This window comes from Scyliorhinus torazame, chromosome 19 (assembly GCF_047496885.1).
Source record: "Scyliorhinus torazame isolate Kashiwa2021f chromosome 19, sScyTor2.1, whole genome shotgun sequence".
Taxonomy (NCBI): domain Eukaryota; kingdom Metazoa; phylum Chordata; class Chondrichthyes; order Carcharhiniformes; family Scyliorhinidae; genus Scyliorhinus; species Scyliorhinus torazame.
Window position 1 is genome coordinate 45,268,160 of NC_092725.1, and position 24,918 is coordinate 45,293,077.

At 51.9% G+C, this 24,918-nt stretch overlaps 1 protein-coding gene across 2 annotated transcripts in view; it reads left to right on the plus strand.

Annotated features, from left to right (window-relative positions):
* Nucleotides 1-24,918, plus strand: part of LOC140396110 (tetraspanin-33) — a 102,479-nt gene that overhangs the window by 17,754 nt on the left and 59,807 nt on the right. For both annotated transcript variants that reach the window (XM_072484226.1, XM_072484227.1), the window contains one exon: nt 13,590-13,714. In XM_072484226.1, coding sequence (XP_072340327.1) covers nt 13,590-13,714 — 125 coding nt within the window. The remainder of the gene's footprint in view (nt 1-13,589; nt 13,715-24,918) is intronic.

The following is a 24,918-nucleotide window of genomic DNA, read 5'->3' on the forward strand; positions in this document are numbered from 1 at the left end:
AAAATGCGCGGTGCCGCAGTTCGCACACGTCATGACGCTCAGTGCGTCGTTGCGCATGCGCGGTGCGGTTCTCGGACATTTGCACCTGCGCAGTGCGGTTTTCGGCCGCTTCGTGTTCCCGATCGCATTGCGTATGTGTCGGGCCCCGGGAAGAGCACGCAAAATGGCTGCTTTCGTCTATGTGGAGGCGCTGCATCCGGGAGATGGCATGAACACTCTCCACCTCGTAGGAGGCTTGTTTTTCACTTTCTGCCGTTTTGTACTGTGAATAGCGATTTTATAGAGTGCTCATGCACAGTACACGTTTCAATCGCAACTGGCAATGCTTGATTTTCAACAATTGCTCTCGCAGAGGATCAGAGTGGACTCCAAAAACGATTTGGTCTCTGATCATGGAGTCAATGATATCACCGAAGTTTGCCGGATTGCGCCAGCTGTCTAAGGTTAGTTAGATAGGAGTTGAAGGATTTGTCTTTACCTTTGCGTGAAGATGTAGCGCTCGAAGATTTCGTTGGTGTCCACCTCCCAGTGGCTGTCGAATTTGTCCAGGATAGAACATAGAACATTGAACATAGAACAATACAGCGCAGTACAGGCCCTTCGGCCCACGATGTTGCACCGAAACAAAAGCCATCTAACCTACACTATGCCATTATCATCCATATGCTTATCCAATAAACTTTTAAATGCCCTCAATGTTGGCGAGTTCACTACTGTAGCAGGTAGGGCATTCCACGGCCTCACTACTCTTTGCGTAAAGAACCTACCTCTGACCTCTGTCCTATATCTATTACCCCTCAGTTTAAAGCTATGTCCCCTCGTGCCAGCCATTTCCATCCGCGGGAGAAGGCTCTCACTGTCCACCCTATCTAACCCCCTGATCATTTTGTATGCCTCTTTTCAGTCTCCTCTTAACCTTCTTCTCTCCAACGAAAACAACCTCAAGTCCATCAGCCTTTCCTCATAAGATTTTCCCTCCATACCAGGCAACATCCTGGTAAATCTCCTCTGCACCCGGATGGCTTGATACTTTGTTTTGTCCTGCCCTTTGGAAAAGTGAAAGGAGTTGAAGCTCTCTATCGCATGGTCACCCGCAGTGGTGAGTAGGAGAGGTATCTTCCGAGCATCGGTCGTGCCATTGAGGTCGGATACTTCCACATATAGTTAAAATTTCTGCTTGAATGATCGCCTGTTGGCACTAAGACTGTCGGTGGTCCTGAGCTGATGAGGAGCCTGAATCTTGTCCATTTTGCCTGTATTCAGTAGCTGGTTGTCACGGATCTTGCTGAGTTGAACTAAATAGATTGAACAGTTACTCCTGGTATCATGTTGTGTTATGCTGCTTTGGATAACACAAGCTGCTACTTGATGCAGTCTTAACTAAAGGATGCTCCAGACTCTGAAATGAGTTCAATGTGTTTATTGAACTATTAACACAGTTCTCAAATGAATTTGACTCTCAACTAATCTAACTGCAGTAACTCAGTCTAACTGTACCAGCTTGCTCTAAGCCACGTGCTGGGGTGTGATGCTGCTGATCAACCCTGTCTAACTCTCTAGATGTCTGTCTGTGGAGAGAGGCAGGGTGTGAATGCCTCATCCCTTTTATAGTGTTTATGTCATGCCCCCTTGTGGTGATCCCACCTTGAGTGTCCTGACTGCCCATTGGTTGTGTCCTATTCTGAGTGTTCATTAGTTGCATGTTTGCAAATCATGACAGACCATACGTATTGACCTTGACAAGCCAGTACTGGCTCTGGGTCAGGAGAGAGCCAGCTTCAGGGTATTGCCACTTTAAAAAAAAAAACTTTTATGGATGTGGGCATCGCTGACTAGGCCTGCATTTGTTTCCCATCCCCTGTTTCCCTTGAGAAGGTGGTGTGAGCCGCCTTCCTGAACCGCTGCAGTCCATGTGGTGTAGGTACACTCACAGTGCTGTTAGGGAGGGAGTTCCAGGATTTTGCCCCAGTGACAGTGATGGAACGGCAATATATTTCCTGGTCAGGGTGGTGAGTGACTTACTTGGAGGGGAACTTCCAGATGGTGGGGTTCCCAGGTATCTGCTGCCCGTGTCCTTCTAGATGGTAGTGGTCGTTGGTTTGGAAGGAGCTGCCTTTGCAGTGAATCTTGTAGATGGTGCACACACATTCCACTGCCCTTCCCTCCTGCACAGATACTTACAGCTACCCTGCAGTTATAGGCATGGCATTGACTTGAAAATGTTCATCTCATACCAGGCTGATAGTGTTGCACCAGTTAATATGTAAAGACACCTCTCTTTGCATATTAACCTTTTACAGGACTCAATAGCGTGGATGTAGGAAGACTGTTTTCCCCTGACTGCAGGTGTCTAGAATCATCCCACACCGTCTCAGATGAGGAGGAATGTCTTCACTCGGAGATTGATGAATCTTCAGAATTCTCTACCCCACGGGAATGTGGAGGCTGAGTTATTGAGTACGCTGAAGACTGTGATGGACAGATTTCTAGACACTAAAGATATCAAGGGGATATTGCAGGAAGAGGGCATTGAGGTAGAAGATAGCACATGACCTAGTTGATTGGCAGAACAGGCTTGAGGGCCAGAATGGCCCACTCCTATGTTCCTGTGACACAGGGGCACAAAATTGAAAGGGGCCATCACAAAGAGAAGAAATATTCTGGAATTACAGCCTTCGGAGGAGACCATGCACGGTTATGAGGGAGACAGGGAAGGATGAAGCGGCTCTCTCTCCCAAGAGGGTGACTGATGATTGAACAGCCTGGCCAGCCCTTTCAAAGAACAAAGAAAAGTGCAGCACAGCAACAGGCCCTTTGGCCCTCCAAGCCTATGCTGGCCTTTCTGTCCGTCGAACCTAAAATCTCCTACACTTCTGGGGTCCATATCACTCTATTACTTTCCTATTCATATATTTGTCAAGATGCCCCTTAAACGTCATTATCGTCCCTGCTTCCACCACCTCCTCCGGCAGCGAGTTCCAGGCACCCACTACCCTCTGTGTAAAAACCTTCCCTCACAGATCTCCTCTAAACATTACCCCTCGCACCTTAAACCTATGTCCCCGAGTAATTGACTCTTCCACCCTAGGAAAAAGCTTCTGACTATCCACTCTGTCCATGCCCCTTTCATATCCTTGATCATTGAAGAATGGCAAGATTTTGATCTGTCTGCCCCATTTCTTTGTCCAATTACATACATTGCAGGCCACCATATTGCCATTCAGGAAGCAGATTCCTACTCTTCCTCTGACACCATCAATTACTCCTGACCTGTTGCAGCTGCCTCCTCACACTCACTTCCAGATATCTGTAGCTTTGATGGTGTTCAATGGTGAGATGGATGTAAAGTTATAGAATCATGGAACACCTACAGTGCAGAAGGAGGCATTCGGCCCATCAAGACTGCACCAATTCTCCGAAAAAGCACCCTACCCAGGAACCCTCTCCCACCCAATCCCTATCCCCTGCACATTGATCATGGCCAATCCACCTAACCTGCACATCTTTGGACTGTGGGAGGAAACCAGAGCACCAGGAGGAAACCCACGCACACACGGGGAGGATGTGCAAACTCCACACAGTTACCCAAGGCTGGGATCAAACCTAAATCCCTGGCACTGTGAGGCAACAGTGCTAAGTACTGTACCACCTTGCAATCCTATATGTTGGCTATCCTGACCAGCCACTTGTCTGCATCGAAAACAACAAATGGCTCCAAAACAAATCTTTACTGTTGCTGGGTCAAAATCCTGGCGCTCCCTCCATAGCAACACTGGGGGTGTATCTATTCCACATGGACTGCAGCGTTTCAATCAGGCAGCGTAATACCACACAGGGATAGGCAATAGGAGCTGACTGAGCCAACGAGGGCCCACATCACGTGAATAATAAAACCAACGGCCGGGATTCTCCCGGAATTGGCGGGGCGGACCCCTGCCAGCGGCAAGAGCGAGGTGAACCACTCTGGCGTAGGGCCGCCCAGAAGTTGCGGAATCCTCTGCACTTCCGGGACTAGGCCAGTGCTGGAGGGGTTGGCGCCGTGCCAACCGCACCGAAGGACTGCTGCCGGCACGGGTTGGCGCAGGCGCAGAACCACCGGCGTGTTTCCTGCGCAGGGGGTTTCTTCTCTGCGCCGGTCATGGCCTTTCAGCGGAGGAAAAGAGTGCCCCCCACGGCACAGGCCCGCCCGCAGATCGTTGGGCCCCGATCGCGGGCCAGGCCACAGTGGGCCCCCCCCACCGGGGCCGTATCCCCCCCCGCACCCCCCCCCCCCCCGAGGACCCCGCTAGACAAGCCAGGTCCCGCAGGGATGGACCATGCCCATTTCACGCCGGCGGGACTGGCCAGGAATGGGTGGCCGCTCGGCCCATTGGGGCCCGGCGAATTGCGGGGGGGGGGATGCAGCCTGCGGCGCGATCCCCGTCCCGGCCCAAATACCGGCGCCGGAGAACGGCAGCCAGTGGCGGGGCGGGATTCTCACTGCCCCCCCCGCCGATTCCCCGACCCGCCTTGTGTAATGATATGCAGACATGCAACCAATGGAAAATCAGAACAAGACACAACCAATGGGTAATCAGAACACCCAGCGGTGGCATCACCACAAAAGGGCATCACACAACCACTATAAAAATATAAGACACACAGGCCCTCTCCCCCTTCCACTGGCAGAAACCTAGAGAGCAAGACGTGTGTAGTAAGCAGCACCGTCACAACATTACATGTGGTGTCGAGTAAGTTCATATAGTTAGTAGAGTGTACTGTGTTATTAGAGTCAGATCAGTAGAGTGTAGAACTCATTTAGGAGCTTTGTTAATTTCTCAATAAATACGTTCAACTTACCTCGAGGTCTGGTGTGTTCTTCAACAGCGCCTACACCAAGTTGCAGCTTATGTTACTCAAAGTAACATAATAACACATGGTACCAGGAATGGCTACTGAATCTACTTAGTTAAACTCAGTAAGTTCAGAGATAGACAGCTCTTTGGCAACAGAGCCAACACAAGCATCGCCGGCGGAACAAAGCTACCGAATCCAGGCGCGATGGGCAAGACACGAGCTCCTCGTCACCTCAGGACCACCGGTAATCTTAGTACTAACTGGCGTTCCTTTAATAAAAAATGTCAACTATATGTAGAAGCATCCGGCTTGAACAGCACGACCGATGCTCCGAAAATAGCTCTCCTACTGACCACTGCGGGTGACCACGCGATAGAAATCTTCAACTCGTTTCAATACACAGAAGGGCAGGACAAAACGAAATACGAAACTATCCAGGAAAGTTTCGATAGCCAATACAAGGTTCACACAAACAAAATATTTGAGCGCTACATCTTTAAAAAAAATAAATTTAGAGTACCCAATTCATTTTTTTCCAATGAAGGGCAATTTAGCGTGTTTAATCCACCTACTTTGCACATCTTTGGGTTGTGCGGGCGAAACCCACGCAAACACGGGGAGAATGTGCAAACTCCACACGGACAGTGACCCAGAGCCCCGGATCGAACCTGGGACCTCAGCGTCGTGAGACTGCAGTGCTACAACTGCGCCACTGCGCTCCATCTTTAAACAAAGGATGCAAGGTAAAGATGAATCCTTCAATAGTTATCTCACTAACCTTAGACGGCTAGCGCAATCTTGCAACTTCGGTGACATAACTGACTCCATGATCAGAGACCAAATCGTTTTTGGAATCCACTCTGATCCTCTGAGAGAGCAACTGCTAAAAATTAAACATATGACTTTAAAGGTTGCCATCGAAACGTGCACTGTAAATGAACATTCAAAAAAATCGCTACTTAAAAGACAGAAACGCTGAGAGTGAAAAACGAACCTCCCACGAGGTGGAGAGCGTTCAGGCCATCTCCCGGATGCAGCGCCTCCACATCTCCGATGGCAGTCACCTTGCGCGCTCCTCCTTGGGCCCGGCGCATGCGCAGTAAGACCGTAAACACGAATCGGCCGAGAACCACACCGCGCATGCGCACTACGACCAAAGGTATGAAATGGCTGAGAACCGCACCGGGCATGCGCGACGACACACGGAACGTCATCGTGTACAAACTGTGGGACCACCCACTTTAGAAAAAAATGCCCTGCAAAAGGCAAACAATGTCTCCAATGCGGGAGACTCAACCACTAAGCAGCCCAGTGCAGACCTGCACCACAATTCAGGAGTCAGCGACCACAGTTCAAACAGAACCGCATCAGATGTGTGCAACACCAAATGCATGATTCTGACTAAGGTAGTGCAACAGATCCAGACGCTGACTACCTGGATAAAACATTCCGAGTAGGCATCATCATAAAGTGCGAATACACCACACCGGACACATCGCAAGTCCAATCAATCCTTGCCGTTGATTCCGAGGATGAATGGAACGCAGTGATGGATGTCAACCAATGCCCCATCCAGTTCAAACTGGACACAGGTGCCTCCGCCAACCTGGTCTTGAAGTTTGACTTCACGAAAATCAAGAAGGGTCCCAAAATCCTTCCAGCTGCTTGCAAACTCCAGGACTACAATGGCAATGCAATCACGGCACTGAGGTCATGCCATCTGACAATGTCCCACCGACACATAGAGACAAGCCTGAGATTCAAGATTGTCCAGCCAGGCAGGGCGTCCCTGCTAGGTGCGCAAGCCTGCAAGCAACTGAACCTCATCCAAAGGGTCTACACCATGACGCCGTCTCATCAGGATCTTCAGGCCAGCATCGACGACATCCTGAACCAGATGTCTTCAGCAGAATGGGCACACTTCCATATGAGTACAAAATTCTACTGTGGCCTGATGCAAAACCAGTGGTCCACCCACCAAGGAGAGTCGCTGCTCCACTAGGGGATTGACTAAAAGCAGAACTCGCAAGCCTACAGAAGAAAGGCATCATCTCTAAAGTCACTGAACCAACTGACTGGGTCAGCTCAATGGTGTGCTTCAAGAAGCCTTCAGGGGACCTTCGAATCTGCATCGACCCCAAGGATCTAAACAAAAACATTATGCGGGAACATTACCCATCCCAAAAAGGGAAGAAATCATGAACGAATTGGCACACGTGCGCTTCTTCACGAAACTAGACGCATCCCAAGGATTCTGGCAAATCCAACTCGAAGAATCCAGCAGAAAGCTCTGCAAATTAGCACACTAGGCTAAATAGCTGGCTTGTAAAGCAGAACAAGGCAGCAGTGCGGGTTCAATTCCCGTACCGACCTCCCCGAACAGGTGCCGGAATGTGGCGACTAGGGGATTTATACTTGTGACAATAAGTGATTATTATTACTATTACCTTCAACACGCCTTTTGGCAGATTCTGATACAACTGAATGTCATTTGGCATCACCTCGGCATCTGAAATATTCCACCGCATCATGAAACAGATGATGGAAGGAATAGACGGGGTTCGTGTCTACGTTGACGATGTCATCACCTGATCTTCAACTCTCGAGGAACATGTGGCAGCATTTAGGACAGCACAGTAGCATACATGGCTAGCACTGTGGCTTCATAGCGCCAGCGTCCCAGGTTCGATTCCCCGCTGGGTCACTGTCTGTGCGGAGTCTGCACGTTCTCCCAGTGTCTGCGTGGGTTTCCTCCGGGTGCTCCGGTTTCCTCCCACAGTCCAAAGACGTGCAAGGTTAGGTGGATTGGCCATGTTAAATTGTCCTTAGTGTCCAAAAAGGTTAGGAGGGGTTAGTGGGATATGGGGATAGGGTGGAAGTTAGAGCTTAAGTGGGTCGGTGCAGACTCAATGGGCCGAATGGCCTCCTTCTGCACTGTATGTTCTATGTATCTATATGCGTCGCGACTGAAGAGAGTATTCCGACGCATACATGAGCATGGCCTCAAGCTAAACAAATCCAAGTGCAGCTTTGGGCTGTCCACGCTGAAGTTCCTGGGTGATCAGATATCGATGGCGGGTGGTCTGCCCCAGCTGTCATCATTCAGCAGGCTGTGCCCAGATCCTATGTGATAAAAATGAATAACTGACACTATCATTCGATGAAATCGAAGGGCACTTCGGAAAATCATACGCCCACGACCAATTCCCCCTCCACTGCCGTCTGTTGAAGCACCACCTGAAGACACCACGAACCACGATTTCACCAGTCGTGACTCGCACACGACTATCAAGACACCGACATCTCCTCCGCCACCTCTCAGAAGATCATCAAGGATGAGACGGAGACCCCAAAGACTGGACTTATGAACATTTTCCTTCTCATGTCTACCGTATATCCAAGTCATGTATATCATGTTATTATCTTTAGTACTGTCAACCATAGCTCCCATCACATTAGAAATGCGCACAAAAAAAAGGGGTGGAGATGTAATGATATGCAGACATATGGGTAATCAGAACAAGACACAACCAATGGGTAATCAGAACACCCAGCGGTGGCATCACCACAAGAGGGCACCACACGACCACTATAAAAAGAGAAGACACACTGGCCCTCTCCCCCTTCCACTGGCAGAAACCTAGAGAGCAAGACGTGTGTAGTAAGCAGCAGTACCGTCACACCATTACATGTGGGAGGCCACACATCTCGGCGTAATAAAGCCTCAATTACTCTCTACTCTCGTCTCGTCGTAATTGATAGTGCATCAATTTATTACGCCGAGATTTTACAGCGATGGACCTTCGCATCAAGCCTGATCGCCTGCAGCTGCACCCTCAAGCAGACAACGCCACGTCGGCCAACGACCACTGGCCAGCTCGCTTTGAAGCCTACATCGGATCAGCCACAGAACCACCCTCAGAGGCACAGAAACTACAGATCTTGTACACACGGTTGAGCTCCTATATTTTTCCTCTTAACCGGGATGCGCCCAACTACACTGAGTCCATGGCGCTTCTGAAAGAGAGCGGCACACGGCCAATCAACACACTCTTCGCCAGGCACCTCCTGTCCACGAGGCACCAACTCCCCGGTGAGTCATTGGAAGGTTTCTGGCGTGCACTGGCGAGGAACTGCGATTGCAGGCAGTTTCGGCAGTTCAGCATTCCGACCGCTTAATCAGGGACACTTTGGTTACGGGCATAGGGTCGGCGTACATCCGCCAGCGCCTCTTAGAAAGGGGTACACTCGACCTTGCGGCGATCAAGAAACTCGCGACCTCGTTAACAGTCGCCTCCCGTAATGTGCAAGCGTATGCCCCCGACCGCACGGCGACCCCCTCCTGGACATCGTGGACCCCACCAGCGACCGCCCCCAGCCAACCCCCAAGCCTGCGCCGTGCAGCAGCCAGCCAAAACTGGGGGGGCACAAGTGCTACTTCTGCGGGCAGACAAAACACCCCCGCCAGCGCTGCCCGGCGCGGAGCGCACTCTGCAAGGCCTGCGGGAAGAAAGGACATTTTGCTGCGGTGTGCCAGGCCCGGTCGATCGCCGCTGTAACCAGCCCCATTGTTCCTGCACCCTCCACGTGCGACCGTGGGCGCCGCCATTTCCGACCCCGCAACCCATGTGCGGCCCGTGGGCACTGCCATCTTCCCCTCATCAGACCTCGTGCGGCCCGTGGGCACCGCCATTTTCCCCCCATCAGACCTCGTGCGGCCCGTGGGTGCCGCCATCTTTAACGCCACCATCTTCGCCGCCATTTTGGACGGCACCTCAGGACCCCTGCTCGTCGGGCACCTCATCGCCTGCAGCCGTCGCCGACCAGCCCGGGGACCACCAACACCAGCCGCAGCTCACCTCCATCACGCTCGACCAGTCCCAGCCACACAACCTCGCAACCGCGACAACGACGGTGAAAGTCGATGGCTACAAGACATCTTGCCTTCTCGACTCCGAGAGCACGGAGAGCTTCATCCACCCTGATACGGTAAGGCACTGCTCCCTTGCGGTACACCCCATTACCCAATGCATCTCCCTGGCCTCTGGATCCCACTCCGTGGAGATCCGGGGGCACTGCACCGTCACACACACTGTCCAGGGCGTAGAGTTCAGCAACTTCCGGCTCTACGTCCTCCCTGACTTCTGTGCTGCGTTGCTACTCGGCCTGGACTTCCAGTGCAACCTCCAAAGTCTGACCCTGAAATTCGGCGGGCCCCTACCACCCCTTACTGTATGCGGCCTCACGACCCTTAAGGTCGACCCACCTTCCCTGTTTGCAAACCTCACCCCGGATTGCAAACCCGGTCGCCACCAGGAGCAGACGGTACAGCGCCCAGGACAGGACTTTCATCAGGCTACTGCGGGAAGGCATTATCGAGGCGAGCAACAGCCCCAGGAGAGCCCAAGTGATAGTTGTAAAGACTGGGGAGAAACACAGGATGGTCATTGACTACAGTCAGACCATCAATCGGTACACGCAGCTCGACGCATACCCCCTCCCTCACATGTCTGATATGATCAATCAGATTGCACAGTACCGGGTCTTCTCGACAGTGGACCTAAAATCTGCCTACCACCAGCTCCCCATCCGCAAGGCGGACCGCCAATATACAGCGTTCAAAGCTGACGGCCGCCTTTACCACTTCCTTAGGGTTCCCTTCGACGTCACTAATGGGGTCTCGGTCTTCCAACGGAAGATGGACCGAATGGTTGACCGGTACGGACTGCGGGCCACTTTCCCGTACCTGGCTAAGGTCACCATCTGCGGCCACAACCAGCATGACCACGACGCTAACATAGAACATAGAAAATACAGCACAGAACAGGCCCTTCAGCCCACGATGTTGTGCCGAACCTTTGTCCTAGATTACTCATAGATTATCATAGAATTTACAGTGCAGAAGGAGGCCATTCGGCCCATCGAGTCGGCACCAGCTCTTGGAAAGAGCACCCTACCCAAGGTCCACACCTCCACCCTATCCCCTTAACCCAGTAACCCCACCCAACACTAAGGGCAATTTTGGACACTAAGGGCAATTTATCATGGCCAATCCACCTAACCTGCACATCTTTGGACTGTGGGAGGAAACCGGAGCACCCGGAGGAAACCCAGGCACGCACACGGGGAGGATGTGCAGACTCCGCACATCCTCCTTTTCAAATTTCTCCACACCGCCAAACTCCTGAACCCAACGTATAATAAGGAGAAGTGCGTGTTCAGCACCAACCGCTAAGCCATCCTTGGCTATGTTGTGCATAATGGAGTCCTAGGGCGCGACCCCGATCGCATGCGCCCCCTCATGGAACTCCCCCTCTCCCACTGCCCCAAGGCCCTCAAACAATGCCTGGGGTTCTTCTCTTACTATGCCCAGTGGGACCCTAACTATGCGGACAAGACCCGCCCACTCATTCACTCCACAGTATTCCCCCTGACGGCCGAGGCTCACCAGGCCTTCAACCGTATTAAGGCCGACATCGGCAAGGCCACGATGCACGCGGTCGACGAGACCCTCCCCTTCCAAGTTGAGAGCGATGCATCAGACGTCGCTCTAGCCGCCACTCTCAACCAGGCAGGCAGACCCATGGCATTCTTTTCCCACACCCTTCATGCCTCCGAAATTCGTCACTCCTCCGTCGAAAAGGAGGCCCAAGCCATCGTTGAAGCTATGCGGCATTGGAGGCATTACCTGGCCGGCAGGAGATTCACTCTCCCCACTGACCAACGGTCGGTAGCCTTCATGTTCAATAATACACAGCGGGGCAAGATCAAAAATGATAAAATCTTGAGGTGGAGGATCGAGCTCTCCACCTACAATTACGAGATTTTGTATCACCCCGGTAAGCTCAATGTGCCCCCCGATGCCCTATCCCGAGCCACCTACAATTACGAGATTTTGTATCGCCCCGGTAAGCTCAACGAGCCCCCCGATGCCCTATCTCGAGGTACATGTGCCAGCGCACAAGTGGACCGTCTCCGGGTCCTACACGATGGTCTCTGTCACCCAGGGGTCACCCGGTTCTTTCACTTCATTAAGGCCCGCAACCTCCCCTACTCCATTGCGGAGGTCAGGGCTGTCACCAAAGACTGCCAGGTCTGCACGGAGTGCAAACCGCACTTCTACCGGCCAGACCGAGTGCACCTGGTAAGGCCTCCCGCCCCTTTGAACGCCTCAGCATGGACTTCAAAGGGCCCCTCCCCTCGTCCGACTGAAATACGGACTTCCGTAATGTGGTCGACGAATACTCCAGATTCCCCTTCGCCATTCCATGCCCCGATATGACGCCTGCCACAGTCATCAAGGCCCTCAATACCATCTTCACTCTGTTCGGCTTCCCTGCTTAGGTCCACAGCGACCGGGGATCCTCCTTTATGAGTGATGAGCTGCGTCAATTCCTGCTCAGCAAGGGCATTGCCTCGAGCAGGACGACCAGCTACAACCCCCGGGGAAACGGGCAGATGGAGAGGGAGAACGGGACGGTCTGGAAGGCCATCCTGCTGGCCCTACGGTCTAAAAATCTCCCGGTCTACCGCTGGCAGGAGGTCCTCCCCGACGCCCTCCACTCCATCTGGTCTCTACTTTGCACTACGACTAATGCAACCCCCCATGAACGTCTCCTTGCCTTCCCCAGGAAGTCCACCTCCGGGGTTCGCTCCCAACGTGGCTGGCAGCTCCTGGACCCGTCCTCCTCCGCAAGCACGTGCGGGTCCACAAGGCGGACCCATTGGTCGAGAGGGTACAGCTACTCCATGCAAACCCGCAGTACGCCTACGTGGCGTACCCCGACGGCCGCCAAGCCACAGTCTCCCTCAGGGACCTGGCACCAGCTGGGTCCCCACTTTCCCTCCCAACTGCCCCGGCTCCACCCATTCTCCCCCCAGCGCAACTCACCACAGCTGCAGGACATTCCGTCCTCCCATTGGTTCCACCCGGGGATGAAGATGAGGACTACACGCTCCCGGAGTCACCGGCGACCACGCCGGCGCCTGCATCGCCACCGGGACTGCGGCGCTCGCAACGGAGGATCAAAGCACCCGACCAGCTGAATTTGTGAACTTTTCCAGAACTGTACACTTTACATGTAAATAGTTATCCACCACCCCCGCCAGACTCTTTTTTAACAGGGGGTGAATGTGGATGTATATAGTGCACGTATGACATGTAATACGGTAATCTCCTGTACTACAGGTACGGGAGTAGTTCCCTACCTGCTGGCTCCGCCCAGTAGGCGGAGTATAAATGTGTGTGCTCACCGAGCTGCGGCCATTTCGGCAGCAGCTGTAGGAGGCCACACATCTTGGCGTAATAAAGCCTCGATTACTCTCTACTCTGATCTCGACGTAATTGATAGTGCATCACTGTGTTACTAGAGTCAGGTCAGTAGAATGTAGAACTCATTTAGGAGCTTTATTAATTGCTCAATAAATACGTTCAACTTACCTCGAGGTCTGGAGTATTCTTCAACAGCGCTTTGCACCAAGTTGCGGCTTATGATACTCAAAGTAACATAATAACACAGCGGGGGGGGGGGGGGGGGGGGGGGGGGGGTCGGAGAATCTCGCCCCAGATCTCCCACCCCCTGTCCTCTGAGCTTTGGGGCACTTTCTGTATTGGAATTTTAAAGGAAATTCAAGTCGTGTTTTTTGTGAGGTGGGTGAGTGACAGTGGTGGGGGAGATCCAATCCCGTTTATGTTGGAGCTGACTGATGTGCTGCGGATATAAATCATTGTCAATTCTCCATTTTCCTTTCAGCTGCTGTCGATTCTCTGACTGCAGATCCAGCATTGCTCCTGATCATTGTTGGATGTTTAATATTCTGCATCACCTTTCTGGGCTGCACTGGAGCATTGCGTGATAATCAGATTATGCTGCAAATAGTGAGTGCCTCAGACCTTGCAAAGGAAAGAATGTATTTGCATTCAGAAAGGTCAGAAATGTTGTCGGACAAAATACTGATATGTGCCTTACTCCAGCTCATTTAATTCATAGTTTAGTAATGTAGGCAAATAAGATAAAGTGTTTCTAGTTTGAATAAGACTTTTCATATGATGGCCTTGTAAAACAATCTGCCTGATGGTCTTCCAAGACCTACAGAACATAGGACATAGAACATACAGTGCAGAAGAAGGCCATTCGGCCCATTGAGTCTGCACCGACCCTCTTAAGCCCTCACTTCCACCTATCCCCGTAACCCAATAACCCCTCCTAACCCTTTTGGTCACTAAGGGCAATTTATCATGGCCAATCCATCTAACCTGCACGTCTTTGGACTGTGGGAGGAAACCGGAGCACGCGGAGGAAACCCACACAGACACAGGGAGAACGTGCAGACTCCGCACAGACAGTGACCCAGCGGGGAATCGAACCTGGGACCCTGGCGCTGTGAAACCACAGTGCTAACCACTTATGCTACTATCAAGGAAGAAAAAGAAAGCCTTACATTTCAACAGTTTTTTTATTCTTTCATGGGATGTGGGCGTCGCTGGGCAAGGCCAGCATTTGTTGCCCGTCCCTTATTGACCTTGAATGGAGTGACTCGCTGAGCCATTTCAGAAGGGCAGTTAAGAGACAACTCCATTGCTGTGGGTCTGGTCCACATGTAGGCCAGACCAGGTAAAGACAGCAGATTTCATCGCTTCTCGGCCTTTATGCTAAGATGAGCGTGAGGTCAGGTGTAATGCCCGGATCTGGTATGTCTCTCTTGTGGGGACCATGAATTGGATTCAATTTGAACTGGTTTTTGGAGCAGGCAAGGCGCTGGATTAAGGGTTTTCCCCTTGTCCACACTCTGAGCTCTGGCTTTGTAACTCTGATAAAGTAATTTTAAAAAAGGACAGCAGATTGCCTTCCCTGAAGGCATTCGTGAACCAGATGGGTTTTTATGACAATTAATAAAGGCCATCGTTACTAAGACTGGCTTTCGCAGAATCAGAATCACAGAATAATACAACGCAGAAGAGGCCCTTCCAGTCATTGAGTCTGCACCGACGCCTGAAAGACACCTGATCTGCCACATAATCCCATTTGCCAGCACCTGGGCCATAGCCTTGAATGTTATGACGTGCCAAGTATTCACAAGTACTGGATGTGAGGCAACCCACCTCCACCATCCTCCCAGGCAGTGCCTTCCACCATTAATAAAAAAGTTTTTTCTCAAATCCCCCCTAAACGTATCCACCTCTTCCATGCCCTTCATAATCTTGTACACTTGTTTTCAATTCCAGATTTTATTTTTTGTGATTTGAATTTAAATTCCACCTGCTGCCCTGATGGGATTTGAACCCCTGCCTCCAGAGCATTAGCCTGGACCTCTGGACCACTTGTCCAGTGATATTACCACTACCCTACCGTCCCCCCAAATTTCAATCGCGCCTCATGACATTCCAAAGCACTTTTAATTTAATGAAGAGTGTCACTTTTAAAATGCAATAGCCAACCTCTGCATAGCAAGATCCCACAAACAGCCATGAGACAATGACCAAAAAAATCTGTTTTTCATGATGTTTGATGGCCTGAACATCAGGCTCCGTAGAACCATTTCATTCCTACAATGCAGGCCATTCGACCCATCGGATCTGTACTGACTTTGAAAGAGCACTCTGCTGAGGCCCACTCTCCCACCTAATCCTGTAACGTCACCAAATCTGCACATTCCAGGGAACAAAGAACAAAGAAATGTACAGCACAGGAACAGGCCCTTCGGCCCTCCAAGCCCGTGCCGACCATGCTGCCCGTCTAAACTACAATCTTCTACACTTCCTGGGTCCGTATCCCTCTATTCCCATCCTATTCATGTATTTGTCAAGATGCCCTTTAAATGTCACTATCGTCCCTGCTTCCACCACCTCCTCCGGTAGCGAGTTCCAGGCACCCACTACCCTCTGCGTAAAAAACTTGCCTCGTACATATACTCTCAACCTTGCCCCCCTCACCTTAAACTATGCCCCCTAGTAATTGACCCCTCTACCCTGGGGAAAAGCCTCTGACTATCCACTCTGTCTATGCCCCTCATAATTTTGTAGACCTCTATCAGGTCTCCCCTCAACCTCCTTCGTTCCAGTGAGAACAAACCGAGTTTATTCAACCGCTCCTCATAGCTAATGCCCTCCATACCAGGCAACATTCTGGTAAATCTCTTCTGCACCCTCTCTAAAGCCTCCACATCTTTCTGGTAGTGTGGCGACCAGAATTGAACACTATACTCCAAGTGTGGCCTAACTAAGGTTCTATACAGCTGCAACATGACTTGCCAATTCTTATACTCAATGCCCCGGCCAATGAAGGCAAGCCTTCTTGACTACCTTGTCCACCTGTGTTGCCCCTTTCAATGACCTGTGGACCTGTACTCCTAGATCTCTTTGACTTTCAATACTCTTGAGGGTTCTACCATTCACTGTATATTCCCTACCTGCATTAGACCTTCCAAAATGCATTACCTCACATTTGTCCGGATTAAACTCCATCTGCCATCTCTCCGCCCAAGTCTCCATACAATCTAAATCCTGCTGTATCCTCTGACAGTCCTCATCGCTATCCGCAATTCCACCAACCTTTGTGTCGTCTGCAAACGTACTAATCAGAACTAAGGGGCAATTTTAGCATGGCCAATCCACAAAGAAAGAACAAAGAAAAATGACAGCACAGGAACAGGCCCTTCGGCCCTCCAAGTCTGCGCCGATCCAGATCCTCTATCTAAAACTGTCGCCTATTTTCTAAGGATCTGTATCCCTCTGCTCCCTGCCCATTCACGTATCTGTCTAGATACATCTGAAATGACGCTATCGTGCCCGCCTCTACCACCTCCACCAGCAATGCATTCCAGGCACCCACCACCCTCTGCGTAAAGAACTTTCCACACATATCTCCCTTAAACTTTCCCCCTCTCACCTTGAACTCATGACCCCTAGTAATTGAGTCCCCCACTCTGGGGAAAAAGCTTGTTGCTATCCACCCTGTCCTCTCATGATTTTGTAGACCTCAATGAGGTCCCCCCTCAACCTCCGTCTTTCTAATGAAAATTATCCTAATCTACTCAACCTCTCTTCATAGCTAACGCCCTCCATATCAGGCAACATCCTGGTGAACCTCCTCTGCACCTTCTCCAAAGCATCCACATCCTTTTGGTAATGTGGCGACCAGAACTGTACGCAGTATTCCAAATGTGGACGAACCAAAGTCTTATACAACTGTAACATGACCTGCCAACTCTTGTACTCAATACCCCTTCCAATGAAGGAAAGCATGCCGTATTCCTTCTTGACCACTCTATCGACCTGCACAGCCACCTTCAGGGTACAATGGACCTGAACACCCAGATCTCTGTACATCAATTTTCCCCAGGGCTTTTTCATTTACCGTATAGTTCACTCTTGAATTGTATCTTCCTCGCATTTGCCCGAATTGAACTCCATCTGCCATTTCTCCGCTCAACTCTCCAATCTATCTATATTCTGCTGTATTCTCTGACAGTCCCCTTCACTATCTGTTACTCCACAAATCTTAGTGTCATCTGCAAACTTGCTAATCAGACCACCTATACCGTCCTCCAGATCATTTGTGTATATCACAAACAACAGTGGTCCCAGCACGGATCCCTGTGGAACACCACTGATCACAGTTGTCCATTTTGAGAAACTCCCTTCCACTACTACTCTGTCTCCTGTTGCCCAGCCAGTTCTTTATCCATCTAGCTAGTACACCCTTGTGGTAGTATGCATTTGGGGTCATGTGGGACTGTGAAGCCATGATGTCATTGGCTGACAGATCCCGGGTCCTGGTTGGACGTTGACTCAGGGCGGAGTATAAGTACCAGGAGTCCTCCCCCGCAGGCAGTCTACTACTGAACTGCGGGGGAACAGTCACGCTTAATAAAGCCTCATCGACTTCACTCTATTCGTCTCTCGGAGTCTTTGTGGCGCTACAATTTATTAAGCGTGACTAAAGGACTATGGAGCTCAGGATCATCCCGGAATGCCTGAGGATCAGCCCCCACGCAGTGAACGCAGCAGCAGCTTTCAAGCGCTGGCAGACTTGTTTCGAGGCCTACCTCAGAACGGCCCCCGGCCGGGTCACAGAAGACCAAAAACTAATGGTCCTGCACTTGAGGTTAAGCACGGAGATTTTCTCCCTCATCGAAGACGCAGAGGATTTCCAGACGGCGTTCGCAGCACTAAAAAGTCTCTATGTTCGCCCAGTAAACCAGATCTACGCTCGCTATCAACTCGCAACGAGATGGCAAAGTCCCGGAGAATCGATAGATGAATTCTACGCCGCGCTACTAATTTTGGGACGGGCCTGCAGCTGCCCGCTGGTGAACGCAAATGAACACACGGACATGTTAATGCGCGATGCTTTTGTGGCAGGTATGAACTCCTCCCAAATCCGCCAAAGACTTCTAGAAAAAGAGTCGCTAGGACTCTCAGAGGCACGGGCCCTAGCAGCCTCCCTAGACGTGGCCACACGAAATACCCGCGCCTACGGCCCCGACCGCACGGCAGCCCATTGGGCTCCGTACGCACCCATCGTGACAAACCCACCCCCCCCCCCGGACACCCCACAGGCTTGCGCGGTTCAAACGCCAAGTCACACCGGGGGAGCCCGCTGCTATTTCTGCGGCCAGGCGAAACACTCCCGGCAGCGCTGCCCGGCCCGCGCAGCGATCTGTAAGAGCTGCGGGAAAAAGGGCCATTTCGCGGCTGTATGCCGGTCCCGCGAGGTCGCCGCTGTCCCGGGAGAACAGGGAGCCCTGCACGCCGTTTACGCTCCCCAACCCCCCCAGCGCCCCATGTACGACCCGCAGGCGCAACCACTCTGGGTCCCGACTACCGCTCTCCCCGGAGAACAGGGAGCCCTGCACGCCTTTTACGCTCCCCAACCCCCCCCCCCCCCCCGCGCCCCATGTATGACCCGCCGGCGCTAACACTTTGGGTCCCGGCCACCGCTGTCCCCAGAGAAGAGGGAGTCCTGCGTGTTCCTAACGCTCCCCAACCCCCCCAGCGCCCCATGTGCGACCCGCAGGCGCCGCCATTTTGGGTCCCGGCCACCACGAGGGGAGGAAGGGCGCCGCCATCTTGGACTACCCCAGACCTGTGCGACGCATGGGGGTGGCCATTTTGTCCACCCCCGCCGCCATCTTGTGATCCCCCAGCCATGTGCGATGCATGGGGGCAGCCATCTTGTTCACCCCCGACGCCATCTTGGACGGCAACAACGGACCCCAGTGTCGACGGCTCCACGGGGTTCGAAGAAGACGCTCAACCATTACAACCACGTCTGGCTTCAATGATGCTGGACCAAGCTCGGCCCCGGACGCTCCAGACGACGACGACAACGGTGCTGATAAACGGGCACGAGACACCATGCCTGGTCGACTCCGGGAGCACGGAGAGCTTTATCCACCCCGACACGGTAAGACGCTGTTCTTTGACCATCCGTCCCAGCGCACAAAAGATTTCCCTAGCTGCAGGATCCCACTCAGTACAGATTAAAGGCTTCTGCATAGTAACCCTAACGGTGCAAGGGAGGGAGTTTAAAAACTACAGGCTCTACGTCCTTCCCCAACTCTGTTCTCACTGGAACGAAGGAGGTTGAGGGGCGACCTGATAGAGGTATACAAAATTATGAGGGGCATAGACAGAGTGGATAGTCAGAGGCTTTTCCCCAGGGTAGAGGGGTCAATTACTAGGGGGCATAGGTTTAAGGTGAGAGGGGCAAAGTTTAGAGTAGATGTACGAGGCAAGTTTTTTACGCAGAGGGTAGTGGGTGCCTGGAACTCACTACCGGAGGAGGTAGTGGAGGCAGGGACGATAGGGACATTTAAGGGGCATCTTGACAAATATATGAATAGGGTGGGAATAGAAGGATACGGACCCAGGAAGTGTAGAAGATTGTAGTTTAGTCGGGCAGTATGGTCGGCACGGGCTTGGAGGGCCGAAGGGCCTGTTCCTGTGCTGTACATTTCTTTGTTCTTTGTTCTTTGTTCTGCGCGCCCACATTACTGGGATTAGACTTCCAGTGCAATCTACAGAGCCTAACTTTCAAATTTGGCGGCCCCATACCACCACTCACTATCTGCGGCCTCGCAACCCTCAAGTTGCAACCCCCATCCTTGTTTGCAAACCTCACCCCGGATTGCAAACCCGTCGCCACAAGGAGCAGACGGTACAGCGCCCAGGACCGGACCTTCATTCGGTCCGAAGTCCAGCGGCTACTAAAGGAAGGCATAATCCAGGCCAGCAATAGTCCCTGGAGAGCACAGGTGGTAGTAGTAAAGACAGGGGAGAAGCAAAGGATGGTCATAGACTATAGTCAGACCATCAACAGGTACACACAACTAGACGCGTACCCTCTCCCCCGCATATCCGACATGGTCAATCGGATTGCCCAATATAAGGTCTTCTCCACCGTGGACCTCAAGTCCGCCTACCATCAGCTCCCCATCCGCCCAAGTGACCGCAAGTACACAGCCTTCGAGGCAGACGGGCGATTATACCATTTCCTAAGGGTCCCATTTGGCGTCACAAACGGGGTCTCGGTCTTCCAACGAGAGATGGACCGACTGGTTGATCAACACGGGTTACGGGCCACGTTCCCGTATCTCGACAATGTAACCATCTGCGGCCACGATCAGCAGGACCACAACGCCAACCTCCAAAAATTCCTCCAGACCGCTAAAGCCTTGAACCTCACGTACAACGAGGACACGTGCGTTTTTAGCACAAACCGGCTAGCCATCCTGGGCTACGTAGTGCGCAATGGGATAATAGGCCCCGACCCCGAACGTATGCGCGCCCTCATGGAATTTCCCCTCCCGCACTGCTCAAAAGCCCTAAAACGCTGCCTGGGGTTCTTTTCATACTACGCCCAGTGGGTCCCCCAGTACGCAGACAAGGCCCGCCCCCTAATACAGACCACGACCTTCCCTCTGTCGACAGAGGCTTGCCAGGCCTTCAGCCGCATCAAAGCGGATATCGCAAAGGCCACGATGCGCGCCATCGACGAGTCCCTCCCCTTCCAGGTCGAGAGCGACGCCTCCGACGTAGCTCTAGCGGCTACCCTTAACCAAGCGGGCAGACCCGTGGCCTTTTTCTCCCGAACTACCACGCTTCAGAAATCCGCCACTCCTCAGTGGAAAAGGAAGCCCAAGCCATAGTGGAAGCGGTGCGACATTGGAGGCATTACCTCGCCGGCAGGAGATTCACTCTCCTCAGGGACCAACGGTCGGTAGCCTTCATGTTCGATAATGCACAGCGGGGCAAAATCAAAAACGACAAGATCTTAAGGTGGAGGATCGAGCTCTCCACCTTCAACTACGAGATCTTGTATCGTCCCGGAAAGCTGAACGAGCCGTCCGATGCCCTATCCCGCGGCACATGTGCCAACGCACAAATTAACCGCCTCCAAACCCTCCACGAGGACCTCTGCCACCCGGGGGTCACTCGGTTCTACCACTTTATTAAGTCCCGCAACCTCCCATACTCTTTAGAGGAGGTCCGTACAGTCACAAGGAACTGCCACATCTGCGCAGAGTGCAAACCGCATTTTTTCAGGCCGGATGGTGCGCACCTGATTAAGGCTTCCCGCCCCTTTGAACGCCTTAGTCTGGATTTCAAAGGACCCCTCCCCCCCACCGACCGCAACATATACTTCCTTACTGTGGTGGACGAGTACTCCCGCTTCCCATTCGCCATCCCCTGCCCTGACATGACCGCGGCCACAGTCATTAAAGCCCTGAACACCATATTCACACTGTTCAGTTGCCCCGCATACGTCCACAGCGACAGGGGGTCCTCCTTCATGAGTGACGAGCTGCGCCAGTTCCTGCTCAGCAACGGTATAGCCTCGAGCAGGACGACCAGCTACAACCCCCGGGGGAACGGGCAAGTAGAAAGGGATAACGGCACGGTCTGGAAGACCGTCCTACTGGCCCTACGGTCTAGGGACCTCCCAGTTTCACGATGGCAGGAGGTCCTCCCAGACGCCCTCCACTCCATCCGGTCACTACTGTGTACTAGCACTAACCAAACGCCTCATGAGCGCCTCCTTGTCTTCCCCAGGAAGTCCTCCTCTGGAACGTCGCTGCCGACCTGGCTGGCGGCCCCAGGACCCATCTTGCTCCGAAAACATGTGCGGGCGCACAAGTCGGACCCGTTGGTCGAAAGGGTTCACCTCCTTCACGCGAACCCGCAGTACGCTTATGTGGAGTACCCCGACGACCGACAGGACACGGTCTCCCTGCGAGATCTGGCGCCCGCCGGCAACACACACACCCCCCCCGAACACCATTCACCCAACCCCCCCCTTCCTGCCACCGCCGCACCCCGCGACCGCCCCCTTCCCAGGAGGATCGGTCCTCCTCCCAGGCCTGACCAGGAGTGAAGCCCAAGCTGAAACCGTAAGGAGACGACAACACCGGAACAAGCACCACCACCACCACCGGGGCCGAGGCGATCGACACGGACGACCAGACCGCCCGACCTACTCGTGGCGTCGATCTAACGCTACAATATGTGGACTTTTAACGAGAACATTCTGTTTTTTTCTCCTGACGATTACTGTAAATAGTTCGAAACAAAAAAAAACTTTGTACATACTGTAATAACATGCGAACGTTTTCCTCCCAGGACCAGCCTTGTAAACCCTTACCACCATGCGAAGCATCACCCCGCCGGGTTCATTTTTAACAAGGGGTGAATGTGGTAGTATGCATTAGGGGTCATGTGGGACTGTGAAGCCGTGATGTAATTGGCTGACAGATCCCGGGTCCTGGTTGGACGTTGACCTCTAGCTCCGCCCTGAAGGCGGAGTATAAGTACCAGGAGTCCTCCCCCGCAGGCAGTCTACTACTGAACTGCGGGGGAACAGTCACGCTTAATAAAGCCTCATCGACTTCACTCTATTCGTTTCTCGGAGTCTTTGTGCGCTACAACCCTGGACCCCATGAGACTTCACTTTCTCCATCAGCCTACCATGGGGAACCTTAGCAAATGCCTTACTGAAGTCCATGTATATGACATCTACAGTCCTTCCCTCATCAATCAACTTTGTCACTTCCTCAAAGAATTCTTATTAAGTTGGTAAGACATGATCTTCCCTGCACAAAACCATGTTGCCTATCACTGATAAGCCCATTTTCTTCCAAACGGGAATAGATCCTATCCCTCAGTATCTTCTCCAGCAGCTTCCCTACCACTGATGTCAGGCTCACCGGTCTATAATTACCTGGATTATCCCTGCTACCCTTCTTAAACAAGGGGACAACATTAACAATTCTCCAGTCCTCCGGTACCTCACCAGTGTTCAAGGATGCTGCAAAGATATTTGTTAAGGCCCCAGCTATTTTCTCTCTCACTTCCCTCAGTAACCTGGGATAGATCCCACCCAGACGTGGGGACTTGTCCACCTTAATGCCTCTAAGAATACCCAACACATCCTCCCTCCTTATGCCGACATGACCTAGAGTAATCAAACATCTATCCCTAACCATCCGTCATGTCCCTCTCCTCGGTGAATACCGATGCAAAGTACTCGTTAAGAATCTCACCCATTTTCTCTGACTCCATGCATAACTTTCCTCCTTTGTCCTTGTGGCGCACAAAGACTCCGTGAGACAAATAGAGTGAAGTCGATGAGGCTTTATTAAGCGTGTCTGTTCCCCAGCAGCCCGATAGTAAACTGGCATGCGGGGGAAGGCACCGGCTTCTTATACTTCGCCTTCAGGGCGGAGTATGAGGTCAACGGCCAACCAGGACCCGGGATCTGTCAGCCAATGACATTAGGGCTTCCAGTCCCACATGACCCCCAATACATACTACCACAGTCCTTGAGTGGGCCAACCCTTTCTCTAGTTACCCTCTTGCTCCTTATATATGAATAAAATGCTTTGGGATTTTCCTTAACCCTGTTTGCTAAAGATATTTCATGACCCCTTTTAGCCCTCTTGATTCCTCATTTCAGATTGGTCCTACATTCCCGATATTCTTCCAAAGCTTCGTCTGTCTTCAGTCGCCTAGACTTTATGTATGATTCCTTTTTCCTCTTAGCTAGTCTCACAATTTCACCTGTCATCCATGGTTCCCTAATCTTGCCATTTCTATCCCTCATTTTCACAGGGACATGTCTGTCCTGCACTCTAGTCAACCTCTCTTTAAAAGCCTCCCACATATCAAATGTGGATTTACCTTCAAACAGCTGCTCCCAATCCACATTCCCAAGCTCCTGCCGAATTTTGGTAAAGTTGGCCTTTCCCCAATTTAGCACTCTTCCTTTAGGATCACTCTCGTCTTTGTCCATGAGTATTCTAAAACTTACGGAATTGTGATCACTATTCCCAAAGTAATCCCCACTGATACTTCAACCACCTGGCCAGGATCATTCCCCAACACCAGATCCAGTTGGTCTATTTCCATACTGCTCTAGAAAACCCTCCTGGATGCTCCTTACAAATTCTGCTCCATCTAGACCTCTGACACTTAGTGTTTCCCAGTCAATGTTGGGAAAATTAAAATCTCCTATCATCACCACCCTGTTGCTCCTACATCTTTCCATAATCTGTTTACATGTTTATAACTCTATCTCACGCTTGCTGTTGGGAGGTCTGTACTACAGCCCCAACATTGTTACCGCACCCTTCCTATTTCTGAGCTCTGCCCATATCGCCTCACTGCTCGAGTCATCCATAGTGCCCTCCTTCAGCACAGTTGTGATATCCTCTCTGACCAGTAATGCAACTCCTCCACCCCTTTTACCTCCCTCTCTACCCTGCCTGAAGCATCGATATCCTGGGATATTTAGTTACCAATCATTCCCTTCCCTCAACCAAGTCTCAGTAATAGCAATAACATCATACTCCCAAGTACTAATCCAAGCCCTAAGTTCATCTGCCTTATCTACTACACTTCTTGCATTAAAACAAATGCACCTCAGACCATGAGTCCCTTTGCGTTCATCAGCTGCTCCCTGCCTACTCTTTCCCTTAGTCACGCTGACTTCATGATCTAGTTCCTTACAGGCTTTTGTTACTACCTCCTTACTGTCCACTAATCTCCTCATTGGGTTCCCATCCCCCTGCCACATTAGTTTA